This window comes from Lissotriton vulgaris, chromosome 7 (assembly GCF_964263255.1).
Source record: "Lissotriton vulgaris chromosome 7, aLisVul1.2, whole genome shotgun sequence".
NCBI lineage: Eukaryota > Metazoa > Chordata > Amphibia > Caudata > Salamandridae > Lissotriton > Lissotriton vulgaris.
The window spans coordinates 1,005,973,381-1,005,997,933 of NC_141695.1; the positions used below are offsets into that span (position 1 = coordinate 1,005,973,381).

The 24,553-nt window shown below is 47.0% G+C and overlaps 2 protein-coding genes across 3 annotated transcripts in view; one reads left to right on the plus strand and one right to left on the minus strand.

The window, feature by feature from the left end:
• Positions 1-24,553, plus strand: part of SPDL1 (spindle apparatus coiled-coil protein 1) — a 387,177-nt gene that overhangs the window by 292,709 nt on the left and 69,915 nt on the right. The window lies entirely within an intron of this gene.
• On the minus strand, positions 9,359-10,843 carry LOC147702841 (uncharacterized). Its single transcript, XM_086931424.1, has one exon. The coding sequence runs from the start codon at positions 10,841-10,843 to the stop codon at positions 9,359-9,361; it is 1,485 nt and encodes a 494-aa protein (XP_086787550.1).

A 24,553-nucleotide genomic window follows, 5' to 3' on the forward strand; every position in this document is an offset into this window, starting at 1 on the left:
GAGAACTAAGCGGGGGTTAGCAGGTGCTGAACAGATTAGAGCACGGTCCTCGATCTCCCGTGTACCCCAAACTCCCCCGGCTTCAGTTTTAGTCCTGCCGACTACACATCGGGACGTTGGTCGATTACCTGTCCCACTGAGTGCAGTCCTATTCACAATGTCTTATCGCCCCCTCCCACCTATAATAGATGTCTGATCTTGTGCATTCAATTACCAGTATAACGTGTCGTGTTGCCTTCTTAGTCCAAACCCTCCTTTCGGACGCGCCTTTTTCCGAGGTATGGATTCCTTCAGTTGTTGTTCCTCCTGGTTTGTCTTTCTGTGATCCTCGTCTTCTATTTCGTTGAAGGTTATGGCCCACTGTACGCCAACCTTCCAGCCACTCCCAGGTTTCCTCTGCTGTGTTGAAGTACCAGGTTTCCCCCTCGGCGACCACTCAACTTTGCTGTGCACAGCATCAAGTATTTGATCTCTTTACTGCGCATTTCTCTTTTGATGCCATCAAAAGTTCGTCTCTGCCTCTGGACTTGTAGCGCGAAGTCCGGAAAGAACCGGATCACTGCTTGTTCGTGGTGGAGGTCTTAATGTGCATGCGCTGCCTGCAAAATGGCATCCCTATCCCGGAAAATTAAGGATCCATGCAATAATTGTTCTGGGTTGGGCACCAGGCTTTGGCTTTGCCCTGTATGCACGCTATTTGGTAAAGTAGTTGGAGAGTCATTTAGGCTTTAGATGATTAAGGATTAAGAAAAAATCGACACTTGGTCCCTCCATGCCTTCCGGGACCCACACCACTCTGATGTTGTTTCTGCATGCCTGCCTTTCTGATCCTCCAGGTTAGCAGCCATCCATTCTTGCTGTTTTGTGAGGGTCAGAACTTGTTCTTCAAGGCGTTTCATGCTGGTCTACAGGTGTGCCACCTCCGTCTCACTTGCGGCTCATTTATCGGCTATTTTGTGGAGAGCAGCCAGCAGAAGATTCACATCCACAATCACTGCAGCTAGTTTTGGTTCTATCGTAACTTTCACGTTTGTAATTGCCGCCATTATTGCACTCAAGGAGGGTTCCGCCATCTCTTCCAGTTGCTTTTCCTGGGCACCTGCTGTTTTCCTTAGGACCACGTACTTGTCCATTTTATTGGTCTGTGTCCCTGGTTGTCCCTTGGATCTCATCCGGGGACCCTGCGCTGCAATTAATGTCTCTTTGGTTGTTTTCCTTAGATTTGAGCCTCTGGGTGCCTCGCACAGCAGTTCCACTCTGTCCCGTCCCAGTGGGGCTATCGAGGTTCAGTGCTGCTGCTCAATAACGTTTCCCCTGGTTTGCATGGGCTGCGAGTATTGCCGCAGATTTCCCTAGCCAATGTGGGATCCTGGCTTTTTTCCGTTAGATGTAGCTCCTCATGTTGGAGCTTTGGACACTGCTGTACAGTCTCCTTGGTATTCCCTTTGTCTTGAGTATAACATTCGCCTGCTCGGGTGGTAGTGAGTGCTTTGTATGAGAGCCCGACAGTTTTTGTCCTGCGCATGCACTTCATCACACCCGGTCACCACTGCTGGTCACTGCGGCTCAACTCGATCTTGGGTGTAATGCCCCTTGTTCTGGCCATCAGCTCTGCTAGTGTTGCTGTTCCTCTCCGGTTCTGGTGCAACCACAGCCGGAACCCCAGAATTCACTGCAGCTTCTGCTCCCTGGGCCTACCGCTGCTGATCTTGCTGCCTGCTCTACTCGATCGTGTCCCGTGACGGCGGGGCCTAGATCGTGTGGAGGGCGTCTCTATCGTGAGCGGCCCATCTGCAGCGTGCCTCCACTTCGCTATAGGAGTGTGTCACGGTCACCTCCAATCGCAGCCTCCTCTCCTCTAAGTGCTGGCCGATGCTGCGCAGGCCTCACTCCTATCGGTGTTCCATACCTGCATATTTGTGGGTACCACGGATCCTTACTGGACCCTTACGTGCCTCTGTACATTACCGGCATGTGGGTGTCTGCAGGATCGGATGAATGTGCAAATTTTGGCATACCTCGGAAGCAAGCTCCGCTAAAGAGACTCCATCTTGATCGGCTCCCAAGCCACGCCCCATATTCAATTCATTTTAGCCTCCCGAACACACGTATCTGTAGATTACATTTCTATCCAAAATTCCTCCTTCACGCTCATCTTCAATGTACAGAAATTTGAGTACCTTTCTATATTAATCACCTTCATTGGTTACCAGTATAGAAAAAGACTCTTGAAGTCTAAGAGTCAGATGTACGAACATTCACATTTGCGAGTTGCAAAGTACGTCAAATTGCGATCGCAATTTGCGACTCACAAAAGTGAATGTACAACAGTGTGTTGGACACCGTTTGCGATTCCCATTGGGGTCGCAAATTGCATGCCTCATTATACTGAATTTGTGACCCCTTTGGGAATGGCTAGCACTCACTGGGATAGTGGCTTGCTGGGGGCAGCAGACCACCATGTCTTGACTGCTTTTTTTAATAAAGCAGTTTTTTTTAATGCAGCCGTTTTTCCTAAAGGAAGACTGGATCCATTTTAAAAAAGAAAAATGAAACTTTTCGCACCCATTCACAATGGAGAAAGGGGTCCCTTGGGGACCCCTTCCCGTTTGAGAGTGGCTTACCCCCCTTTTGAAAAGGGTGGTAAACAATCATACATTGAAGTCAGACTCACTATAAGGAAGGGACTCCCTCGGCACGCCCCCTCTTAATAGCGAATGGTAAACCATATTTTGCGAGTTGCCAATAGATTAGTGACAAGCAAAATATGGTTTGTTCATGGGGCTGATCAATTTTGAGGTCGCAAATAGGCTGAATTCCCGTTTGCGACTGCATAAAACTGTTGTACAGCTTCACCTAGGTCTGTAGGCAAGCCTGTCCGCGCCTGGACGCAACAGACCCTCGTTCTTGGACATCTCTTGCAGAACAATCTCAACAGATGTGACTTCGTACTCTGAGTAGCGACCTCCCTCCCTGTCCTCCCTCTGCAGACTATCAACAGTTTGCTATTCTGTCAAGCTTTGAGATTACGTCAATACAACACACCCTCAAAGACATCATGACCTGTACTGTTGTCCTCATCTCTTTTTGACATTCTCCCCCATGCTTTCTGTTGTGAAGCAAAATATGTAGAAATGCACAGATGTTTAGGTTGATCAGAAGAGGGTTAAATCTAAACCGATTCCTAAATAACCTCACCATGAGCAGTTGAACCTGGGGATGCTGCATTCCACAGCACATAAATATGGAGCATGTAAAGACACACCAATGACAGACACCATTGACCAACAACTAAAATGGAAAACCGAAAAAGACAATAACTATGACCATACAACACTACACCTCCCCGTGTCTTCCAGAGCTGCGAAGTGCACAGACAAAAAGACCCTTGTATACCACATACTACACACATTTCACTACCACCATCTTCAAACATCATCCATTCGCCAAAATAAACATGGCTCACTGTTAGAATACATGTTACTGATAATTTGCTAATACTTCATCAAAAACTGCCATGTTCAGTCAAACAACCAACCAACAGAAACATGTCTGCTCTTTTGTTATAATTAAAGATTCATGCAGGATTCCTTCTGAGTACTTTCAGCGGTACTTCAGCAACGTCTGTGTGATCGAGACATCTAGGTGCGGATTCCTTACCATAGAATTATCCCTAGGCATCAGACTGGATCTGGGAATTCTTGAGCAGTAGCCCTGCATTCGGATATGCAGCGTAGTTCGTCTACGTGTCTTCCTTGCCGGACGAGACGTCTGTGGTCCTTTTAAAGCAACCATCCCAGCGTGCCATCATCAGTCCTTCTAGGTTTGCGCCAATCAGAGCAAATCTTGAGAGCTACCCTCCAGGCAATTTTTGACTGACTTTTTTTCGAAATGTTGTCAGATTATTTTCAAGAAAATTTTCGACTGGTTTGCTAGGGATGTCCCCTACAATAACAGCAGATTTCAAACCCTGTCACAGGCAGTTGTCTGTGACAGACCCACCCTTGGTTTGTCTGTGGTACTTGGAGTGGGTCCACAACTCCCAGACCTGTGAGGACTGCTGCACCATGGATCCTAAGGTGCTGTGGGAATGCTCTTTGAAGCTCCTCACTGTCCAGTGACCGTCGGACATTCAAGGTCCCAGTTGTGCTGAAGGTCCCAGGACCACTAGCGCAGCTGCTCCAGACGTTTGTCATCCCATTCCATGTCGGCAGCTAAATCCCACAAGTGAAAGAAGACTAAGATGTACGCGTTCTTCGACTTCACTGCACCTGTCCAAGTACTCGACAAGGCACTTGAACGGCAACACCGGTGAGGCCTCTCCCGCCTCCTCCACCATGGAGCCTGTGCCTAGGTCTGCTCCGTGCCACCCTGAGTTTCCCAGAGCCGGAGTGATCCCTGCCCCACTCAAGGAGTTTTATGAGGCTATGCACATCTTAGCTTGCCGGGCCGACCCCTCTTGAGTGGCCTTCGGAAGGGGCCCCTACTAGATTCCCACCAACGAATTTGCTCTTGCTCCAGTCGAGCCCAGTGGATACAGTGCTGGATCAAGAGCGGCTCTGCCAGCGAGGTTGCAACCTTTTACGGAGGCTGCTCCAGTGCTGGCATTCCCGGTACCACCGATGCCCGTAGCATTGACCATACTGCCATCCCAGACTCTCATAGGAGGCCAGCTGGTACCATGCCATCCAAATCTAAGCCAGTGCCCTCTTATTATGCCTGGAGAGGGTAACGATTGGGAGGGGTTTGAGGACCAAATTATATACCACAACCCCCCATTTATGACCCACTGGACAACTATTATGAGCAACAGGCAAAGGCCAGTGATTTTGACACCTCACCAGATACTAGCTTGATCTCTGCTGCTACCATGGAAACTTGGTTTGGAGACTCTTTTGCAATGTGGGGTGAAGGGCAGCTGGGGTCCTGGAATTTCTGCTGCCCTCCATTAGTCAAGACAAACATTTTGAATGAGGTGCTTTAGCCATGAGTTGTACTCTCCTAATCTTTACTTCCATTTGATGAAGCCCTTGCAGACGTTCTGCTTGGAGCCTTGTCCAAGCAGCGCACCGGGACTCCAGATAAAGGCCCTGCTTGTGGGGACCCTAGTTTCATCACCCATCACCCCACCCCGGAGAACTTGGTGCTCCACGCCTCCGCTTTCAGAATCAACCCTGGCACGTTCCTTACCACTGCATTGGATAGGGAACCCAAAAGGCTGGACACCTTTGACAAGAGTATGTTCCCTTCCACCTGCCTAGCACTGTGATCAATGACAACTTAGTGCCTTTTGGGCCGATGCACCCTCACTGTGCTGGGTTGGGTTCTGCCCACGGTCTCGGAGGAGACCCGATCCATACTCACCCAAGCTATTGCTGACTGGCGACATGCAGCATAGTTCACCATTTGATGTGGGCTTGACACAACTGTCTCGTTAGGCAGAGTGACTGCATTGTTTGTGGCAATTAGACAGCACTCTTAGTTAAGAATCATTTATTTTTCAGGTGATGTCTAGGCTTGTCATTGACATATGCTTTGATGGCTCTCGCCTTATTCCTGAAAAGGCAGACTCGGTGCTGGAGCTCTTAAAAGACTGATAGGCTTCTGCCAGATCTTTTGGCCTATCCCTGACTGTCCGCTCCCCCCACAACCCCAACTGTCCACCGCCAAGCCCAGTCTGCCTTTCGCTCCTTCTGAGGTGACAGTAGGTCCTACTAACTGCTCTTTTTCCCACCCAGCCACCAAGGCCAGTAGGCTTTCCACCCTTGGACACAGTTCCCACAGATTACCACCCAGTTGTCAGCTCAGTCCTCCCCACCTTCCCAGTATCTGCAACCTCCAAACCCCTTTCACTTTGCCCTCATACCTTCAATAGCTTTAACTAGAGCGGACTACAATCCCCATGAATTCCAACTGACGCGGGTACGCATGTGTCTGTATACGATGACACTGACCACCTACAATGGCCAGCAGAACACAACAAAAGACCAACATCTCCTCTCCTCACTATCGGGGAGGAGAATGCGTCAAAATAGGGGCCACAGGTGACACGACACCCTTAACGAAGTAAGTAGAGTGGTATGCCGCAATTTAAGGAATGACCGAAGGTATGGACTCTGGTTAATTTGGTTTTCTCTTGTTTTTCTTGATTGTTGCTTCCCTTTCTACATATCCTGATTTAGTCCAACAGTTTGTGACCACAGGGGCACATCTCCTTCTTCTCCGACGTAGCACAACTTCTGAAATTTAAGGGTAGGTGAATATGCATGAGATACGTTCATAGAATTGATTTCATTACATATGTATATCCTCATATTAGATTACACAGGTAAAACAACGTGACTGTTGTTAATTTGTATGTTTTGTCTTTCAATATGTACTGATTCCAACACAGTACCAATAAAGGATTACAGATAAAGACTATCTAATCCTACATCTCTCCTTTGCATCACGCTAACAATAGCTTGCCACATATCCTATCAAAAAAAGCTTTTTGTTTCATTTGTGATTTGTGTATTGGTTGAAAACCTGAACCCAACACAAGTCCACTATGTTTTTGCCTTACAGGGCCCAAGAAAAGAACATAATGGGATAGTGCGATTCAGCCCTTTGCCTACTTTTGATGGTGTGTGTAAACAGTGTCCTAAATAACACCGCGTCTTTTAGTTCTCCTAGTCCTGATGAAAGCCTGGACCCTATGACCTTTAATGTTGAGGGCTAAAACATGTTGACTTTTAAGTAGCGTGTAGGAACATCATGTCTATAAGCACCCCTTTTATGGTTTTTAATCATATCATGTGCATCAAACATAAAGGGATACCTAGTTGTGCCCAGGTATTTTTATTGCAAGGTCCCCAGCAGGAAATTATCCAAAGTGCTCCCTGGAATATGGTTGAGCCCATCCTGGTTTTTAGAATCCATGAGACCCCATGATGAAGCATGATACCAATAGGGTGTTTGTGGATTTGTGAAGATTTGTTATGTTATGTTATGGACACTTATATAGCGCTCGACTCATCCGGAGGCGTCTCAGCGCTTACTTAGTGTTGAGGAGGTAGCGGAAGTCAAAGAGAGGGATGTATTAATTTGAAAAGAAATGCTTTTAATTGTTTCCTGAAGATATTATAGGAGGGACATTCTCGCAAGGCAAAGAGCAGAGAGTTCCATTAATGTGGGGCAAGGAATTAAAAAGCCACTCCACTGGTACGGCTAAGACGTATCCTTGGGACTTTTAAGAGGGCCAAGGAGTTGGATCTAAGGGTCTTTTCAGAAGCATATTTGATAAGCTTTTTACGCAGGTAATCGGGGCCTTTCCCTTTAAGAGAGATGTAGGTGAGGCAGCATATCTTAAAATGTGATCGCTTTCTAATTGGGAGCCAATGTAGCTCTCTCAGCAGGGGGCCTGGTGGAGAGCCAGCCGGGCGAATCAGGATCATTCTTGCTGCCGTGTTTTGGATAACCTGTAGATTGGCAAGCTGCATTGTTCCGACTTCAGCCAGAAGAGCATTTCCATAGTAAAGACGACTGGTCACCATGGCCTGGACCAGGATTCTGCGATGTTCAATCTGCAGGTAGGACAAAATCTTACGCAGAAGGCGAAGACTGTAATAGCATGAGCTGGTTACGGCAACAATCTGATCTTTCATAGTTAGAGTGGTCCAGAAGTATTCCCAGACTCTTTACTGCCTGTTCTGGGATGGGGGCCAGTCCAAGCTGGGGTGGCCACCAGTCATCTGTCCAGATCCTCGATGCTTTCCCCATCAACATTACCTCCGTCTTACTAGGGTTCAACTGGAGACAGTTCTCAGACATCCAGTTTGAAATAGTAAGCATGCACGCCGAAAAACGTGCTTTCTCAGATTCTATATTGGAGCCAATTGTGAACATAAGCTGGGTGTCGTCGGCGTATGAAATTATTTCGAACCCAAATTGTTCCACAATTTTTGCCAGGGGGGCCATATAGACATTAATTAATGTTGGGCTCAGACAGGAGCCCTGGGGTACGCCCCTGTCCAGGCAGGTTTTCTTCAAAAAGAATGGTCTCAACATTACCGTTTGATGTCTATCGGTCAGGAAATTCTGCAGCCATTTCAGTGCAATGCCCCGGATGCCACAGGTATGGAGTCTCTCCACGAGCTTTAGATGTAAGATAGTATCGAAAGCCGCGGAGAGATCCATGAGGGTCAAGATGACAGATCCTCCGGCATCCACTACCTGCCTCAGGGAGTCGGTCACTGCTAGAATGGCGGTCTAAGTGCTGAAACCAGGACGAAATCCAGATTGCGAGGAGTCCAGGTGATTATTAATCTCAAGGTATGAGCTTAATTGTCTGTTAATCGCTGTTTCCAGATTCTTGCCCAGCAAAGGGAGTAACAAAATGGAGCAGTAGTTGCTGAGTATCAAGGGGTGGCTTTTTCAATATTGGGCGGACATAAGCTTCTTTTCATGGGATGGGAATTATGCCTGTTTGGATTGAGCAATTGAACAGTTTTTGAACCTCCGGAGCACATCCCGGGGCTATGTGGTAAATATTTTAGTAATTTACCTTGATCAGAATTTCTATAATATCAATAAGGGCAAGTATGAAGAGCAGAGTCCGTGGTGGTTCGAATTCAGGGTCTTTATTCAGTAACTCGAGTTAAGGGAGAGCTCCGTCACCTGAGGAGGATCGGAAGAATCTCTAACTTTATTCTCAGAACACCGTATATTTATACATAGAAATGAGGAAGGAGCTTCCCTTTAATGCAGGCACGTGTCATATGTTGCAATAAAACAGAAGTCATGACTAAAGAAAAGAGGCTGTATCATAAAAAGAGGAAACATGGCAGAGGAGATGAGGCTCGTCATGATTAAATGAGGAAGCACAAGAGAAGTAGAAATGTGGAGAAATAACCCTAGGCTGGTTCCTTAGATAAGAGAGAGATGGTCGTTACAGTATGTCTGTTTGTCGTGTTTCATCATTCGGGGGCTCTTCTTCTCGGAATTGGTTGTTGTGGTTTTAGCAAAACAGGGCCTATTTCTCGGAATCGGCCCGATTTATAGGGAAATGGTTACAGATGGGGGGGTCTTGTTCTCGGAATCGGCTTAACCATAGGAATGTACAGTTTGAGTGAGGAAGCTGATTCTCGGAATTGCCCTAACCATAAGAATGTACCTTGGAATTTAAGAGGAAGGAGAGTGCATGTGTAACTTTGTGTGCGCGTGATCGGGTTTGCTAGTGTTCTCGTTTTGCTTGTTTTCCGACCTGATGGGCTCGGGGACGTGACTGAGAGGGTGTATGATGGGACATAAACTACGAAAAAATCTTTTTCCACATTCCCTCCTTGTCCCATAATATACCCTTTTAAAATTCTTCTTATTAGTCTACTTCTATACTCATTAGGCCGTTTACTTGTTCCTGTAACATGATTCTTTCCTTTTCTTTCTTTCTGGACTGGGGTTTGGGAATGCAGGCAGTGGTACAGAAACTACAGAGAGCTGGGCCACACTGAATACAGAGGCAACAGGTGAAGAGAACGGCTAGAGCAAGACCTAGTATCGTAAGGATCTTCCACCCCCATGAGGACAGGAGGCCCCAGAGCCATCCCGTCAGGGACCAGGCTCCGGTGTCTGCGTCTAGTTTCTTTGAAAGTACATGAAGGCGGGAAATGGCAGAATATACTGAGGGAGCATTATCTGGAATGTATATACAGCAGCTGGATCCGATCAGTTCACAAACGCCACCACGGTCCGTTAATATGATATCTAGGACCATACGGTTCTGTAACGCCATGAGTCTATTGGAAGCCATCTCAGCGGTGATGTTACTTAATGCACCAGCTGTTTCGTTTATGGCTCCCTGAACTACACGAGTCAGTTGTCTTATGTGGCGGCTATTGATCATGGGCCCCCAGAAAGGGATGATTCCTTTGAAGAAATCGCCAGCCTCCTGATCCACTTTGTCTTCAGCATCCATGACCCCCCTTCGCCGTCTATTAATCACGGTCAGAGGATCACTTAGATGATAATCTGCTGGGGCGGTGTAGGTAGGGGGGAGGAGAAATGCAATGTAGCATTTCCCGGACCAGCCTTGAGGTAGCCAAGTACGTGTGTGAGGTCCACAAATAAAATAAGTGTTGGGGGCGGTGGTCATTGTTGGGAAGTTTAAGTCAGGTAGGGTGTATGTCCTATTACACTCACTGTCTCCAATCTTCTGACCCTTGCCCTTACCTCTTACACAAAACAGGCCCTTATGAGGCCCAGCCCATCCTCCCTGCTCTGTCTGTCTCTTCTGAACTGAGAATGTTTCTCTAAAGGAGGTAGTGTCGTTAAAGGGGGAATAACTGGTGTTATCACTATTATCTGCTCGTCCCCATGTTGCGGTGAAATCTACCATCTTTTGAACAGCGCGCACAGTCTTTGTTTTGATCTCGTTCCAGGTACTAGTGTTCTTGGTCTTGGTTTCAGGGATGTTTCTAACAGAGGCGGAAAATATCATAGAGAGAGCATAGGTAGATCCAGCATAGCCAAAAGGGAGAGGGATAAAAGGCATACCTCCGTGTACGGAGTGTGGCATTAAGCCGCAGACCCAACAGTTGGTTTTGTTTATAACTAGTTGGTGTTGATGGAGTTTGGAGATGAATGTGTTATTGAAGAATTCTTTTCTCCTACTTTCGAGATGAGGGGGAAGATCTACGTGTGATTGCATAGCAGTATTGTTCAAAAGCGTAGGGGAAGAAAGTGGGAAGGCTAGATGAAGGAACCAACCTAGACAAGCCATGATGCAGAAAATAAGAATCATGATAGAAAGAAAAATGGAGACTTTGTTCTGTAACAGTTTTGCACAATGAGTCTTTGTCTTCATGAATTTCGCTGCTTAGTCTGAGTAAAGTATGCGCCAGTGACCGGACACTTCCCAGCAACCACTTCATCAAGCGTCCGTCTTGGGCTTAGTTAGCCACTGGTAGGTCGAGGTCAGGCACAATGTCTCAAGTCTGTTTTGGATAAGATCGCAGCCGCGATTTGTACTCTTCTTTGGGCAAAAGTTCTAGAAGGGGTGAAATAAAGTCTGTTGTTTCAGTGTCGTTAAAGTCTGATGTTTTAGTGTCTCTGGTCTTGGGATCAGCAACAGCGTCCGAAGGAGTAGGTCCGTAGAAGGGCTTGCAGTGGCTCACATGGAGCCATCCTTTTCGTCCTTCGACTTTGACGGCGGTCCTCGTTGTGAGCAGCACCAGCTTGGGAGATGTCCACCTTCTTTCCAGAGGGCTGGTTCGGTCAAAGTTTCGGACGAGCACCCATTGGCCAGGCTGAAGGGAGTGCTCGTCGGGCGTGGTCTTGTCTGGAAAAGCTGCAGCCTCCTGTGAACGGCAAGAACGTAGTGCAGACATCAAAGAAGCCAAGTAATCTGTCAGTACATTTGCGTCAATATCAGTTAGCTTTTTGGGAGATGGGACACCCCAGATATTTGGAGGTCTCCCATATGTGACCTCATAGGGTGACAGGCCTGTCCGAGAATGTGCCACCATTCGCATGTAGAACAGGGCAACTGGAAGAGCTGTCACCCAGTCTATTTGCTTGTCAGCGCATATTTTTGCCAACTTGGTTTTTAATGTCTGGTGGTGTCGCTCCACCAGGCCTGCTGCTTGGGGATGTCTGACACAATGAAATTTCCAGGTGTAACCTAACAGTAGGGAAACTGCTTCCATTAATTTAGAGGAGAATGGTTGTCCATTGTCAGAGTATCTTGGGAAAAAATGTCTAACCAATTGTTTAGCTGTCATTTGGGCACCATAGTCTGGGACAGGGTAAGCTTCAGTCCATCGGGTTAAGGTACTGACTACTACGAGGACATACTTGTATCCTCAACATCTTTCCATTTGGATATAATCCATTTGGAGGACTTCAAAGGGGTGATCTGGAGGATGGAACCCTCCTTGTTCAACTGGTACACTTTTCCCGGGATTGAACTGACAGCAAATCATACAGGTTTGTACTTTTTGTTTGGCTGCTGCACGCAGATGCTTGTTGTGCCATATCAAATTCAGACTGTCTAACATTCCTTTTTCTCCTAGGTGGGCAGGACCATGGGCAGTTCCTATCATTACGGGAATCATTATGTCAGGGAGAAACCATTTGGACTTGTCTTTTGTTACCCAACCTTGATCTGTGTGTGAACCTCCCTCTTCCTCCCATTTTCTCTTTTCGGTCTCCGTGGCTTGGTTTTGGATGTCTACTACATCTTTGGTGGGATCGATAACTGGACAGATAGTTCTAGTGATGGTTTCATTGCTTAGTGTTCCTGTCTGAGTAGCATGTTTAGCTTTGGCGTCCGCCAGAGCATTGCCTCTAGTGATAGTCTATGACTTTGGTATGTGCTTTGCATTTTAGTATAGCTACTTCTGTGGGTCTGTGTACTGCTTCTAGTAGCTGGAGGATAAGATCTCCATGTTGGATCTTTGTTCCATGCGAGGTTAGGAAACCTCTTTCTCTCCACAAAATGCCAAAATTGTGGACGACCCCGAATGCGTACTGTGAATCGGTGTAGATGTTGACTCGTTTTCCTTTAGACTACTCACATGCTTGTGTGAGAGCTATTAGCTCTAATGCTTGTGCTTAAGGTACGGATATCCTAGATGCTAAGAGGACTGTGTTTTCTGTAGTGACAGCATAGGCTGCTGAAAATACGCCTGATTGGAGGTGCATACAGGAACCATCTACAAACAGTGTGTGTTCTGGTGTACTTAGAGGGACATCTGTAAGATCAGACCAGGGCTTTGTGACTAGTTCGACTACCTCTAAGCAGTCGTGAATCTGATTGTCAACTGGAATAGTAGGCAGTAATGTAGCTGGGTTGAGGATATTGCATCTTTTGATGATGATGTGGGGTTGGAACCGAGTGACTTCGTAACCTGTGAGGCGGGCTATGGTCAAGTGTTGTGTTTGTGTCCTATTCAAGAGTAGTTCTACTGCATGTGGAACTTGTACTTCAAGAGAGTGTCCTAGTACTATGGAATCACTTTGTCGTATTGCTAGAGCTGTAGCTGCGACAGATTTCAAACAGGCAGGCAAACCTTGTGCAACAGGGTCAAGAGTGCTAGAAAAATAAGCACAGGGACGATGTTTGTTGGCTTGTGTTTGTGTCAGTGCTGACAAGGCTGTACCTTCCCGTTCTGTGACAGAGGGCAAAAGGTTTGGCATAATCTGGTGTAGCTAGGACCGGGTGCAGAGCATAAAGCTTGTTTAAGGGTGTCAAAAGCAAAAGTATGATCAGCTGTCTATGGCAATGGGGAAGAGGTCGTGGTCGTTAGCTGGATCAGGGGTTTGGCCAAGTATGCAAATTGGGGAATCCACTGTCTACAGTAGGACGTGAGGCCAATAAAGGCACAGACTTCTTTCTGTGTCTTAGGGACAGGAATGTTAAAAATGAGTTGAATTCTTTCAGGTGTGAGTGTCCTACCCTCCTTTGACAGCAGGTGTCCTAGGTAGGCCACCTTCCGGAAACACAATTGTAATTTCGAGGGTGACACCTTGTGGCCATATTGTGCAAGGAACATTAGGTCAATTTGTGATGCTTGTTCACATTCTGGTTCAGAGCGTGCGGTGATCAGTAGGTCAGTAGGTCATTGACATATTGTAACAATGTTGTATTTGAGGGCATAACAATGTCATCTAACTGTCTATTAAGTGCCTGACTGTAGATACTGGGACTTTCTGTGTACCCTTGAGGAAGTCTTGTGAAACAGAAGCTACGACCTTGTAGTGAGAATCCGAATAGGTACTGACTGTCTTGGCGAATGGGTACACTAAAGAAAGCGTTCTTCAGGTCGATTACAGTAAAATGTGTGGCTTCAGGATCTATAGCTGTGAGAAGAGTACTGATGTCAGAGACCACAGGGTATTGTGGTACTACACACTTGTTTAATTCACGTAAGTCGACCACTAGTCTGTAGACTGGTGGTGCACCGTCATCTGTTCTCTTTCTTACTGGTAAGACTGGTGAATTACATATGTTGGAAGGTACTTCTCTGACTACTCCTTTCTGTATTAAGTCATCGATAATGTGGATGAGGGCTTGTTCTTCATCTAGAGGTAACTTGTATTGTCGGACACGAGGTAGGACAACACCTTCTTTTAATGTGACCATGTGTGGTGTAATGTCCATGAATCCTACGTCAGTCGGATCTGTCGCCCATAATGTAGCAGGAATGTCTCTTAGTCTGATGTCTAATTCTCGTGTGGTGAAATGACCTTTGAAATCTCGGAGGAATAGTCGTATTTCTTCCGGGGAACAGCATATCACAGCACCCAGTTCTTTTAACGTCTGGATGCCGATTAAGTTTTTGGGACATGACTTAGTAAGTACCAAATCAGTGGATGTTGTAAGAGGACCAACGTGAAGTGATACTGGTTCAGAAACCTTATTGATGACTGGTGTACCTGAGAAACCCAAGGAAATACTATTCGAGCCAGAGAGGGGTACCCTGGGAACTTCGTTGTGCTGTACTGTCGTCCTACTGGCCCAGGTGTCTATTAGAAATTTTGTTTCCTTACCTAAGAGCTTAGCATTTACATAGGGACCCTTTTGGTCGACCTGGACCGGGATCAGTGGACAACTGTTGTGTTCCTCCCAGCTGTCTCATGAATTTGAGGGGAATTCAGGATAGGATGACACTGGGTACTGATAGAGTTGGGTGGCAGGTTTAGTATCAGTCGGAGGAGCTGATGTGGGAACAGAGGGTCGTGGGGGATAGTTACGGGGTTGGGTCTTCCCAGTGGCAATATTATGTTGTAATACTGGACAGTCACGCACAAAGTGACCTGGCCTTTTGCAATAATTACAAGTAACTTTTTCTTGTGACACTTGAGGTTGTTTAGGGGTCTGTTGGATTGTATTAGTTTGTGCTACCGATACCTTCATTTTAGTATCCTTCGTTCTTTTCTTGTTCTTGTTCATCTCTAATCCTATTTTGGTGATATTGGAGCATCTGAAGTGCTTGTGAAAGGGAACTTGCTTGCCAAGTACTCTCTACCTTTAGTACTCTATTTCTGATCGAAGGCAAAGCATTTTCTACGAATTTGGAGACAAATAATCGACTATAGGCGTCTCCTCCTGAGGAGAGGCCGCTGTTGATGAGAAAACATTTCTCTAACCTTGTATAATAGTCCCCTATATCCTCATCTGGTTTCTGTTTGCATGCAGAGATAGCATCCCAATCTTCTTTCTTAGTGGTCCGCAACTGGGAGAGTATTTTCGGGAGAAGGCGAAGGAGTTCTAGGACTAGAGGTCCCAAGCCTTGTCCAGCAGCGCAAGTACTTTCTTCTGTCTCTAAAGCTGTACATGCTATCTTTTTCCCTTCTACCTCCCAATCTTTTCCTTTTAGTTTGTCATATGTCCCTTGAGGCAGTAGGACTTTGAGGAGAATATTGAGATCCTTATAGGTAAAAGAACCCATTTGAAGAATATCCTTGAGTTCCCTATGAAAACCCGAAGGATCTTTTTCGTGAGAAGGGACCATTTTCTTCATTTCCAATATTTCTATTTTTGTCAGGGGTGTAGACAAATGTTTGTTGTAGTTTTTCTCCAGAATCTACAACGGGATGTACTTCTCGGAGGGGGAACTGTCCTTGGTCATAGTGATAGGGATTTGCGTCGTAACTGTCTGAAAAATATTGGACATATCGCTGTCGTAGGTCAAGGAAGATATTAAGGAATTCTTGTCCCCTGGCCACCCACCTCCCTTCTAAGCAGTCTCGTAAGAGAGAATGTAACTTTTTGGGCGGGCAACCAGTATCTTCGTACATCGTAATGAGGTGTTGAACCATATAGATGCTTGCTAGCCTTTGGGATATTAGAGGGATCGATAGAAATATTTGAGCGACTATATTAGGGCCATATGTAGAGTATTGAGATACCCAATGGGTGCTAGATCGAGCTAGTTCTTTTTCTTGGGTAGTGAGTGGAGGTTCGTAGTCCATCCAATCGTCTGGAGCGTCTTGTGTTCTTTGGAACAACCTATCTGTAGGAGCTGACAATTTCTTATTTTTAATCTTTATTTGTCCACTATTCGGGGAACGAGCGATATAGGAGCGTACTGCTCCTTGAAAAGAATTTTCTTCTTCCCTGTCTGTACTCTCATTCTCTATTTCCTGAGTAGGGGTGTCTTTTCTTTAGAAGCCAGAAACCTTGCTTGTAAAGAGTGGAATGAAAAGATCTATTTCTTTTATCTTATTATAACTACCTGCAACCACTGCTTGATCTAGTTGTAATAAGTCATCAGGAACTCTTTTTCCTGCACTGGCTATCATCCTGATAAAACAGGTGATCATGAATCGTGAGAGGCATTTTTTATGCGCTATGGGTCTATTTTTAATTGCTTCCTGTAGGGCTTCTAAATTTTCTCCTGTTCGGAGGGTCTCGTAAATCTTGTTCAGGCAATTTGCGACATTCGGTACCTCCTAGTATACCTTCTAGAGCTTCTCGTAGACTAAGGGAGATATCTACTTGTGAACCTCCCCCTGGGGTCGGGTCATAATCACATTCTAACATGGGTGGATCTCCGCTTGAGGTGTCAGAGATGGTTTCAGTCGGGGTGACTATTCGTCTGGCCGTTATTTGATTGGTATAAGCAGGAGGAGGTTCCATTAAGTAAGTGGTAATGAAGTCTTTGGGAGCAGAAGGAGTTTTAGGACATGGAGGTGCTGTGGGAATACTAGGGTTATCATCGGACTCTGTCTTTTGTGAAAGGACGGGATACATTCCTGTCACGGAGGCCGAGGCCTCCCTCTTTATTTGTTCAAAATGAATATCCGCATTCTGTTCTCGTAACTTTCTCATCTTACTTTCTTCTGACATTCTATTTGCTTTCTCTACTTTCCTTTGCTCTTTCTGTTCCCTCTGATGTGCTCCCTTTCGCCATAATTCGATTATTTCTAACATCAAGGGTCTTGATTTCTTTTCCCAACATTTCTTTTCAACTGCCATGATACAATTCAAATCCCATGTGCCACTCTTTGGCCATCTAATCGAAATTTCTAACTCTTGAGTGTACTCTTTCCACAAATGCAAAACGGCACCTATGCCATATTTTGTATACATAAGAAAACCAGGAGTATCCTTTGGGGGGACTGGTACATCTTGTTCCAGTAACCCCCTCCGGGTAATCAGTTTACACAACTTTGAAAACAAAGGCATTGCGACAATCAACAAACAACCAAAAACTTACACTTGATATATTCTGAGTATCAGAATACAAACATACAGTTTTCTAGAAACCTAGAACCCGTCTTGACCGTGCTCTGAAAAATCGGAACCCGTCTTGACCGTGCTCTGAAAAATCAGAACCCGTCTTGATACACCCCCAGCAGTACTCACCGAGGTGCAGAGAACTTGAAGATCTGGACACTGTACTAGTTGCGCTGCGCTCTTGATCGGGGACTCGGCAATCTTTACAGGTTTCGGGCTCTGGGTCGAGACTTCCGCTGTCGTCCTCACCGCCTCGTATGGATGCTCAGACCTCGGTACAGCCTCTCTCGGACACAAAGGAGTTCATGCAGGAACACCCTGCAGCGTGCACTCTTTTGAAGTCCGTCGATGTCTTGAAGAGACCGGTTTGGGTCCAATTCACCGGCGTGTGGGGAGAAAGGGAAGTACCTGTTTGGGCGCCAATTTGCTGTGGTAAATATTTTAGTAATTTACCTTGATCTGAATTTCTATAATATCAATATGGTCGAGAATGAAGAGCAGAGTCCGTGGAGGTTCGAATTCAGGGTCTTTATTCAGTAACTCGAGTTAAAGGAGAGCTCCGTCACCTGAGGATCGGAAGAATCTCTAACTTTATTCTCAGAACACAGTATATTTATACATAGAAATGAGGAAGGAGCTTCCCTTTAATGCAGGCACGTGTCGTATGTTGCAATAAAACAGAAGTCATGACTAAAGAAAAGAGGCTGTATCATAAAAAGAGGAAACATGGCTGAGGAGATGAGGCTCGTCATGATTAAATGAGGAAGCACGAGAGAAGTAGAAATGTGGAGAAATAACCCTAGGCTGGTTACTTAGATAAGAGAGAGATGGTCGTGACAGGATGTCTGTTTGTCGTGTTTCAGCATTCGGGGGCTCTTCTCGGAATTGGTTGGTTCGAGGCATGTGGGCCTCTAAATTCATATCATGTGCATAGGTCGCCGCCTAGTGTTGGGTCCGTATGATTGCACCTTGTTGTCCTGGAAGAGTCTTTGAAGTATCACGAGATAGGTGGCTCCTCCCCTGGACTACAGTGCGCATGGGCATCATCTCCATCCTCAGATTGTTTTTTTCCGCCATTGGATTCAGATGTGTTCCGTGACACTCGTTCGGAACCTATAGGAAAAACTTGTTTTCTTCAGGCCAAAAGGCCTCTTTAAGCGTCGGTATTGTACTTCGTTTGGTTCTGAGTTACCTTATCCAGTTTCCCGGATACTTGAGCTCATGTGCTCCCAGCTTTTTAGGCCCGATCGAAGATTGACATCGACGATGGAATTCCAGGCCCCGTTTAAACGTTGCCCGGTCTGTAACACGAAGTACCCTCTCTCAGACGTGTACCCTGTGTGCAACAGATGTCTGTCTCCAGACCACGACGAGGAGAGTTGCTTGGCCTGTTCGAAATTCAGGTCGGAAGAGGCGCTCGCTCTTCGACGTGAGGCGAGACTACCGGAACGGAGAGCGTCGGATGTGGAGGATACCTTCGAGACTGGGGACGACCAGGGCGTCCAAGAGGAGGAACCGGAGCACTTCTCCGACCCGGCCTCTGGTCAAGAATCTTACTACGGAGACGAGGTAGACGATGAGAACATCAAAGAAGATGAAGCCGTCGAGGTAAGAGACGACGGTATGGCCATTGGAGCCGCAGAGGGCGGCTCCAGCGATGAGCAAGACCCAACCGAAACTTCGGGGGTCGAAAGTGACACTGTCTTGTCAAAGGCTCAGGTCGAAGCATCGCCGGAAGGCCTTAGCCAAGATCTTTATACTCATTCTATAGCCCTGCAACTTGGCCCGGCTAAGAATATTTCAGAGCCTTCGGTGGGCGCGCCTTCGAAAACGAAACTGACTAAAGACAAACCGAAACTGAAACTGGTCAAACCAGTATTCGTTTCGCACAGCCTCGTTCCATCGGATCCTAAGACGGCTCGGAGTGTCATTGCCCCTTCGGGGTCACAAAAGGGTGCCAACCCGAAGATCGGTGCATCCAAGAATTTGCCAAAGGCCCAAAGAGATGGAGCGACATCATCTAAGGCTGCCCTCGGGGCGTGGACACTGAAGACAGACTTGAGTCGCAGCCGCCCCTCAGTCCGAATGCATACAAGTTGATGATGGTGAAAGTTCTCGAAGACAAGCACAAAATGACCGTGTTGGAATGTGACGCATTAAGCAGCGGCCATTTTGGGAATCCCAACGCAACACCTGGCTCGAGGTTGGCAATGGCCGTGAAAAAAGTCAAACAGCCATCGGGGCCTCCACCTATAGTTTTTGGACTGCCTCCGACTGCAAGACCTAAAACGTCTAAGCCGGCACAGGGCACCGACACTGGTAACATGATGTCCAAACTTAGGGGAACGACCGCCACTCCTGAAGGCGTCGGTTCCACTCCACCTTCTTCTGAAAGTTCAAAGAAGTTGTACATTGACTCTGCAATTCAACTATCCTGATGAATCTAATCAGGATGACTCGCAGGATGTGGTCGACGATCAAGGCATGGCGGACACAGTCTTACCATGTAAAGACAGCCCCAGCAGAGGATACCGCGGCGTTCAACGCTCTAATTGAAAAGGCAGCGTTGAACCACGATGTGGTCATGCATGCAGACCCAGTTGAGGAGGACTTTCTGTTTGATACCTTCTCTACGTCGGACAGATCAGTGAAGACGCTGCCGATGCTGAAGGGTGTCCTTAAGCACGCCAATGACATTTTCAAGGACACAACCAGAGCAAGGGCGGTGAACCCACGTATTGAAATGAAATACAGGCCTGCTCCTGTGGACCCTATGTATATCAGAGGTCAATGGCCATTGGACTCTTTGGTGGTCTCCAATGTCCGGAAGAGGGCGAACTCGCAAACAAGTGGTGATGCTCCTCCCCCAGACAAAGAATCTAAAGTATTAGAAGCCTCTGGGAAGCGGGTTGCTGCACAGGCGGCGAATATTTGGAGAATAGCCAATACACAGGCTGTACTGGCTAGATACGATAGGGCTCACTATGATACACTAGAGCAGTTGTTGCAACACTTGCCTAATGAATATAGAGAGGGGCCGGACATGTTGATTCAGGAAGGGAAACTGATATCAAACGCTTCTATCAAGTGTGCCCTAGATTCAGCAGATACTGCAGCCAGGGCCATTAACACTAGTGTAATGCTAAGGAGGCAGGCATGGTTACGAATTTCAGGATTTAAGCCAGAAATACAAACAAGTTTGCTCAATCACCCCGTTAACCCAGATTTCTTGTTTGGGCCTGACGTTGACACGATTCTTCAAAAGATCAAGAAAGATACCGAGACGGCAAAGTCTATGGGGGCCTTGCAGTCTCAACAGTTCAGAGGGGGTTCTTTTCGTCGCTCAGGTAGTAGAGGGCCGTCAAGAGGGCAAACATCTCAGCAAACACAATACAATAAAGGTGGTGCACAGACCACCTTTAACAAACGCAATAGAGGTGGATACCGTGGTAACAGCACCAAAGGCAGAGGACGCGGAAATAATAACACCAGGTCCTCAGCAAATACCAAACAGTGACGTCTTGTCACTGCCCCCGGACCATGTAACACCGGTCGGGGGACGACTCCAGCAGTTCCTGCCAGTCTGGGAAGGCATTACCACAGACCGGTGGGTGAGGCAACTTATCCAGTACGGGTATTGTTTAGAACTGACATCCACTCCACCCGACATACCACCAAGACACCATCCTATGTCCGCAGAGCACTTACATTTATTACAGCAAGAAGTGGCCAGCATGCTGCAAAAAGGGGCCATAGAGCTAGTGCCTCTAGAGGAGCACGGAACAGGGGTGTACTCTCTCTATTTCTTAGTCCCAAAGAAGGACAGGTCTCGCGACCCTTGAACCCATACATCCTATCAGATCATTTCCACATGCTGACTCTGCAGCAGGTCCTGCCATTTCTCAGTCAGGGGGATTTCCTGGCAACTCTGGATCTGAAGGATGCTTATTTCCATATACCTCAGGTTCACTATACAGAACAAGCATTACCAGTTCAAGGTACTACCCTTTGGAGTGACCACTGCTCCCAGAGTGTTCATCAAGTGCTTGGGAACAGTGGCGGCGCACCTTCGGAGACAACACATTCATGTCTACCCTTACCTGGACGACTGGCTTGTGCAAGCGAAGTCGGGCCCAGCAGTGCGTCAGCCACGTGTCCTGCACGATTCATCTTCTGCACAGTTTGGGATTTTCTCTGAACTATCCCAAGTCGAATCTTCAACCCGCTCAAGTACAGCAATACTTGGGAGCGACGTTGGACACTGTGACAGCTACAGCCCAGCCAAACTCAGTGCGAATCGACAGCATGCAACTGCTGATTCGCAAATTCAGACCACAACACTCACTACAGGTGCGAGTGTTTTTGCAGTTGATAGGCATGATGGCCTCCTGCATCTTCATAGTCCCGCACGCGAGACTGCACATGCGTCCGCTCCAAGAGTGTTTAGCATGACAGTGGAATCAGGCTCAAGGACAATTGAAAGACCTAGTGTTGGTGGCCGGTCGTGCGTACAACTCTCTGCATTGGTGGAATCCACGCAACCTTTGCAAGGGACGACTGTTCCAAGAGCCTGTACCACAAATAGTGCTCACGACGGACGCATCCCTCCTGGGGTGGGGAGCGCATCTCCTTCATTATACAGTGCAGGGACTATGGTCGGATCAACAGAAGAAGATGCACATCAATCTGCTGGAATTGATGGCAATCTTCATGGCACTGAAGGCTTTCAAGATACATCTGTGCAACAAGGTTGTGTTGATCCGGACGGACAACATGACGGCCATGTATTACATTCAGAAGCAGGGAGGTACTCACTCTCCAAAGTTGTCACACTTGGCTCAGAGCATGTGGAAGTGAGCCATTCAGAGGAACATTTTCCTCATGGCGGAGCACCTCCCGGGCCAGGACAACCAGATGGCAGATCTGCTCAGCAGGCACAGCCATCAGGTGCACGAGTGGGAGATTCATCCCTCGGTGCTGCAACTGTACTTCCAGCAGTGGGGACATCCAGACATCGACCTGTTCGCCACAAACGAGAACGCAAAATGCCCAAACTTCGCCGCCAGTTTCCCACACCCGCGGTCTCAGGGCAATGCGATATGGATGAACTGGTCAGGCAGATTTGCGTACGCTTTTCCGCCGGCCCCGCTCATACCTCTGGTGGCACGGAAACTCAAACAGCACTCGATGACTCTCATCCTGGTTGCTCCAACCTGGGCGAGGCAGGCATGGTACACCACGTTCCTAGAACTTTCTGTGGTGCCTCATCAAAGACTGCGTCTTACGCCCAGTCTTCTCACCCAGAGCCATGGCGAAGTTCAGCACCCAGATCCGCAACAGTTAAACCTTGCGATATGGCTCCTGAAGCCCTAGAATTTGGGTATCTGAATCTGCCTCCTGATTGTATGGACATCATCAAGGAGGCAAGGCGGCCTACCACTAGGGCCTGCTATGCTGCCAAATGTAAACGTTTTATCATTTACTGTTCCAACCATGACATAAACCCGCTGGATGCATCAACACAGAACATTATTTGTTACCTGTTGCATTTATACAGATATGCAATCTGGCATACAGTTCTATACGTATTAATTTGGCGGCAATAGTGGCTTACTTGCAGAACAGGCAACACCTTTCACTGTTCCGAGTGCCAGCCATAAAGGCTTTTATGGAGGGACTCAAACGAGTCATTCCACCCAGAAGACCACCTTCACCGGTCTGGAATCTTAATATAGTTTTGACCAGACTGATGGGACCTCCTTTCGAACCCCTCCACTCTTGTGAGATACAGTTCCTAACTTGGAAGGTTGCCTTCTTAGTAGCGATCACGTCGCTGAGACGGGTTAGCGAGCTGCAAGCCCTAACCATCCAAGAACCTTTTATACAGGTTCACGCAAATAGGGTGGTGCTACGCATTAAACCTAAATTCATGACAAGGTCGTTTCTCAGTTCCACATTAATCAAACTATTGAACTGCCAGTTTTCTTCCCTAATCCAGACTCAGTAGCAGAAAGATCACTGCACACATTAGACGTCAAACGAGCTCTCCTGTACTATATAGACAGGACAAAGGATTTCAGGAAGACTAAACAACTCTTTGTTGCTTTTTCACCACAGCACAAGGGCAAACCCATTTCCAAATCAGGTATAGCCAGATGGATTGTTAAGTGTATTCAGATTTGTTATCAGAAGGCTAAACGCACACTAACAGTTCCCCCAAGAGCGCATTCCACACGCAAGCTAGTGGCATCCATGGCTTTCCTGGGTAACATTCCATTAGAGGACATTTGTAGAGCAGTCACATGGAATAACATGCATACATTCACCAAACACTACTGTGTTGATGTACATTCCAAGCAGCAGGCTGCTGTTCTAAAGTCCCTCTTTCAGGCTGCTGCAGCTGTCTCGGGCAACCACCGCTAAGGGAGAAACTGCTATTTATTCTATGCACAAGATATGAATTTAGCGGCCCACATGCCTCGAACGGAATATGCTACTTACCAGTATGCATCTGTTCTTGGCATGTAGGGCCGCTAACATTCATATCGCCCGCCCATCCTCCCCGGTGCCTGTCACAGCTGTAGTAGTCAGAATTATTTGTAAGCATGGTCATCAAGTATTGTATTGGACTCCATCTCTGCCACAATGGCGAAAAACAATCTGAGGATGGAGATGATGCCCATGCGCACTGTAGTCCAGGGGAGGAGCCACCTATCTCGTGATACTTCAAAGACTCTTCCAGGACAACAAGGTGCAATCATCCGGACCCAACACTAGGGGGCGATCTATGCACATGATATGAATGTTAGCGGCCCTACATGCCAAGAACAGATGCATACTGGCAAGTAGCATATTCCTTGTGGTTTTAGCAAAACGGGGCCTATTTCTCGGAATCGGCCCGATTACAGGGAAATGGTTACAAATGGGGAGGTCTCGTTCTCGGAATCGGCTTAACCATAGGAATGTACAGTTTGAGTGAGGAAGCTGTTTCTCGGAATCGCCCTAACCATAAGAATGTACCTTGGGATTAAAGAGGAAGGAGAGTGCGTGTGTAACTTTGTGTGCGCGTGATCGGGTTTGCTTGTGTTCTCGTTTTGCTTGTTTTCCGACATGATGGGCTCGGGGACGTGACTGAGAGGGTGTATGATGGGACATAAACTACGAAAAATAATCTTTTTCCACAGCTAGCCGAGCTATAACTCTGGCAGGGCAAAGATCCTTAGGCGAGCCGGATTTAGAAGAGAGTAGTAAGTTGGTAGCCTCTTCAAGTGTGATCAGTTCGAACTGCTCGAGGATGCTTACCGTCGATAAGTCCAGGGCTGCTAAAGGAGT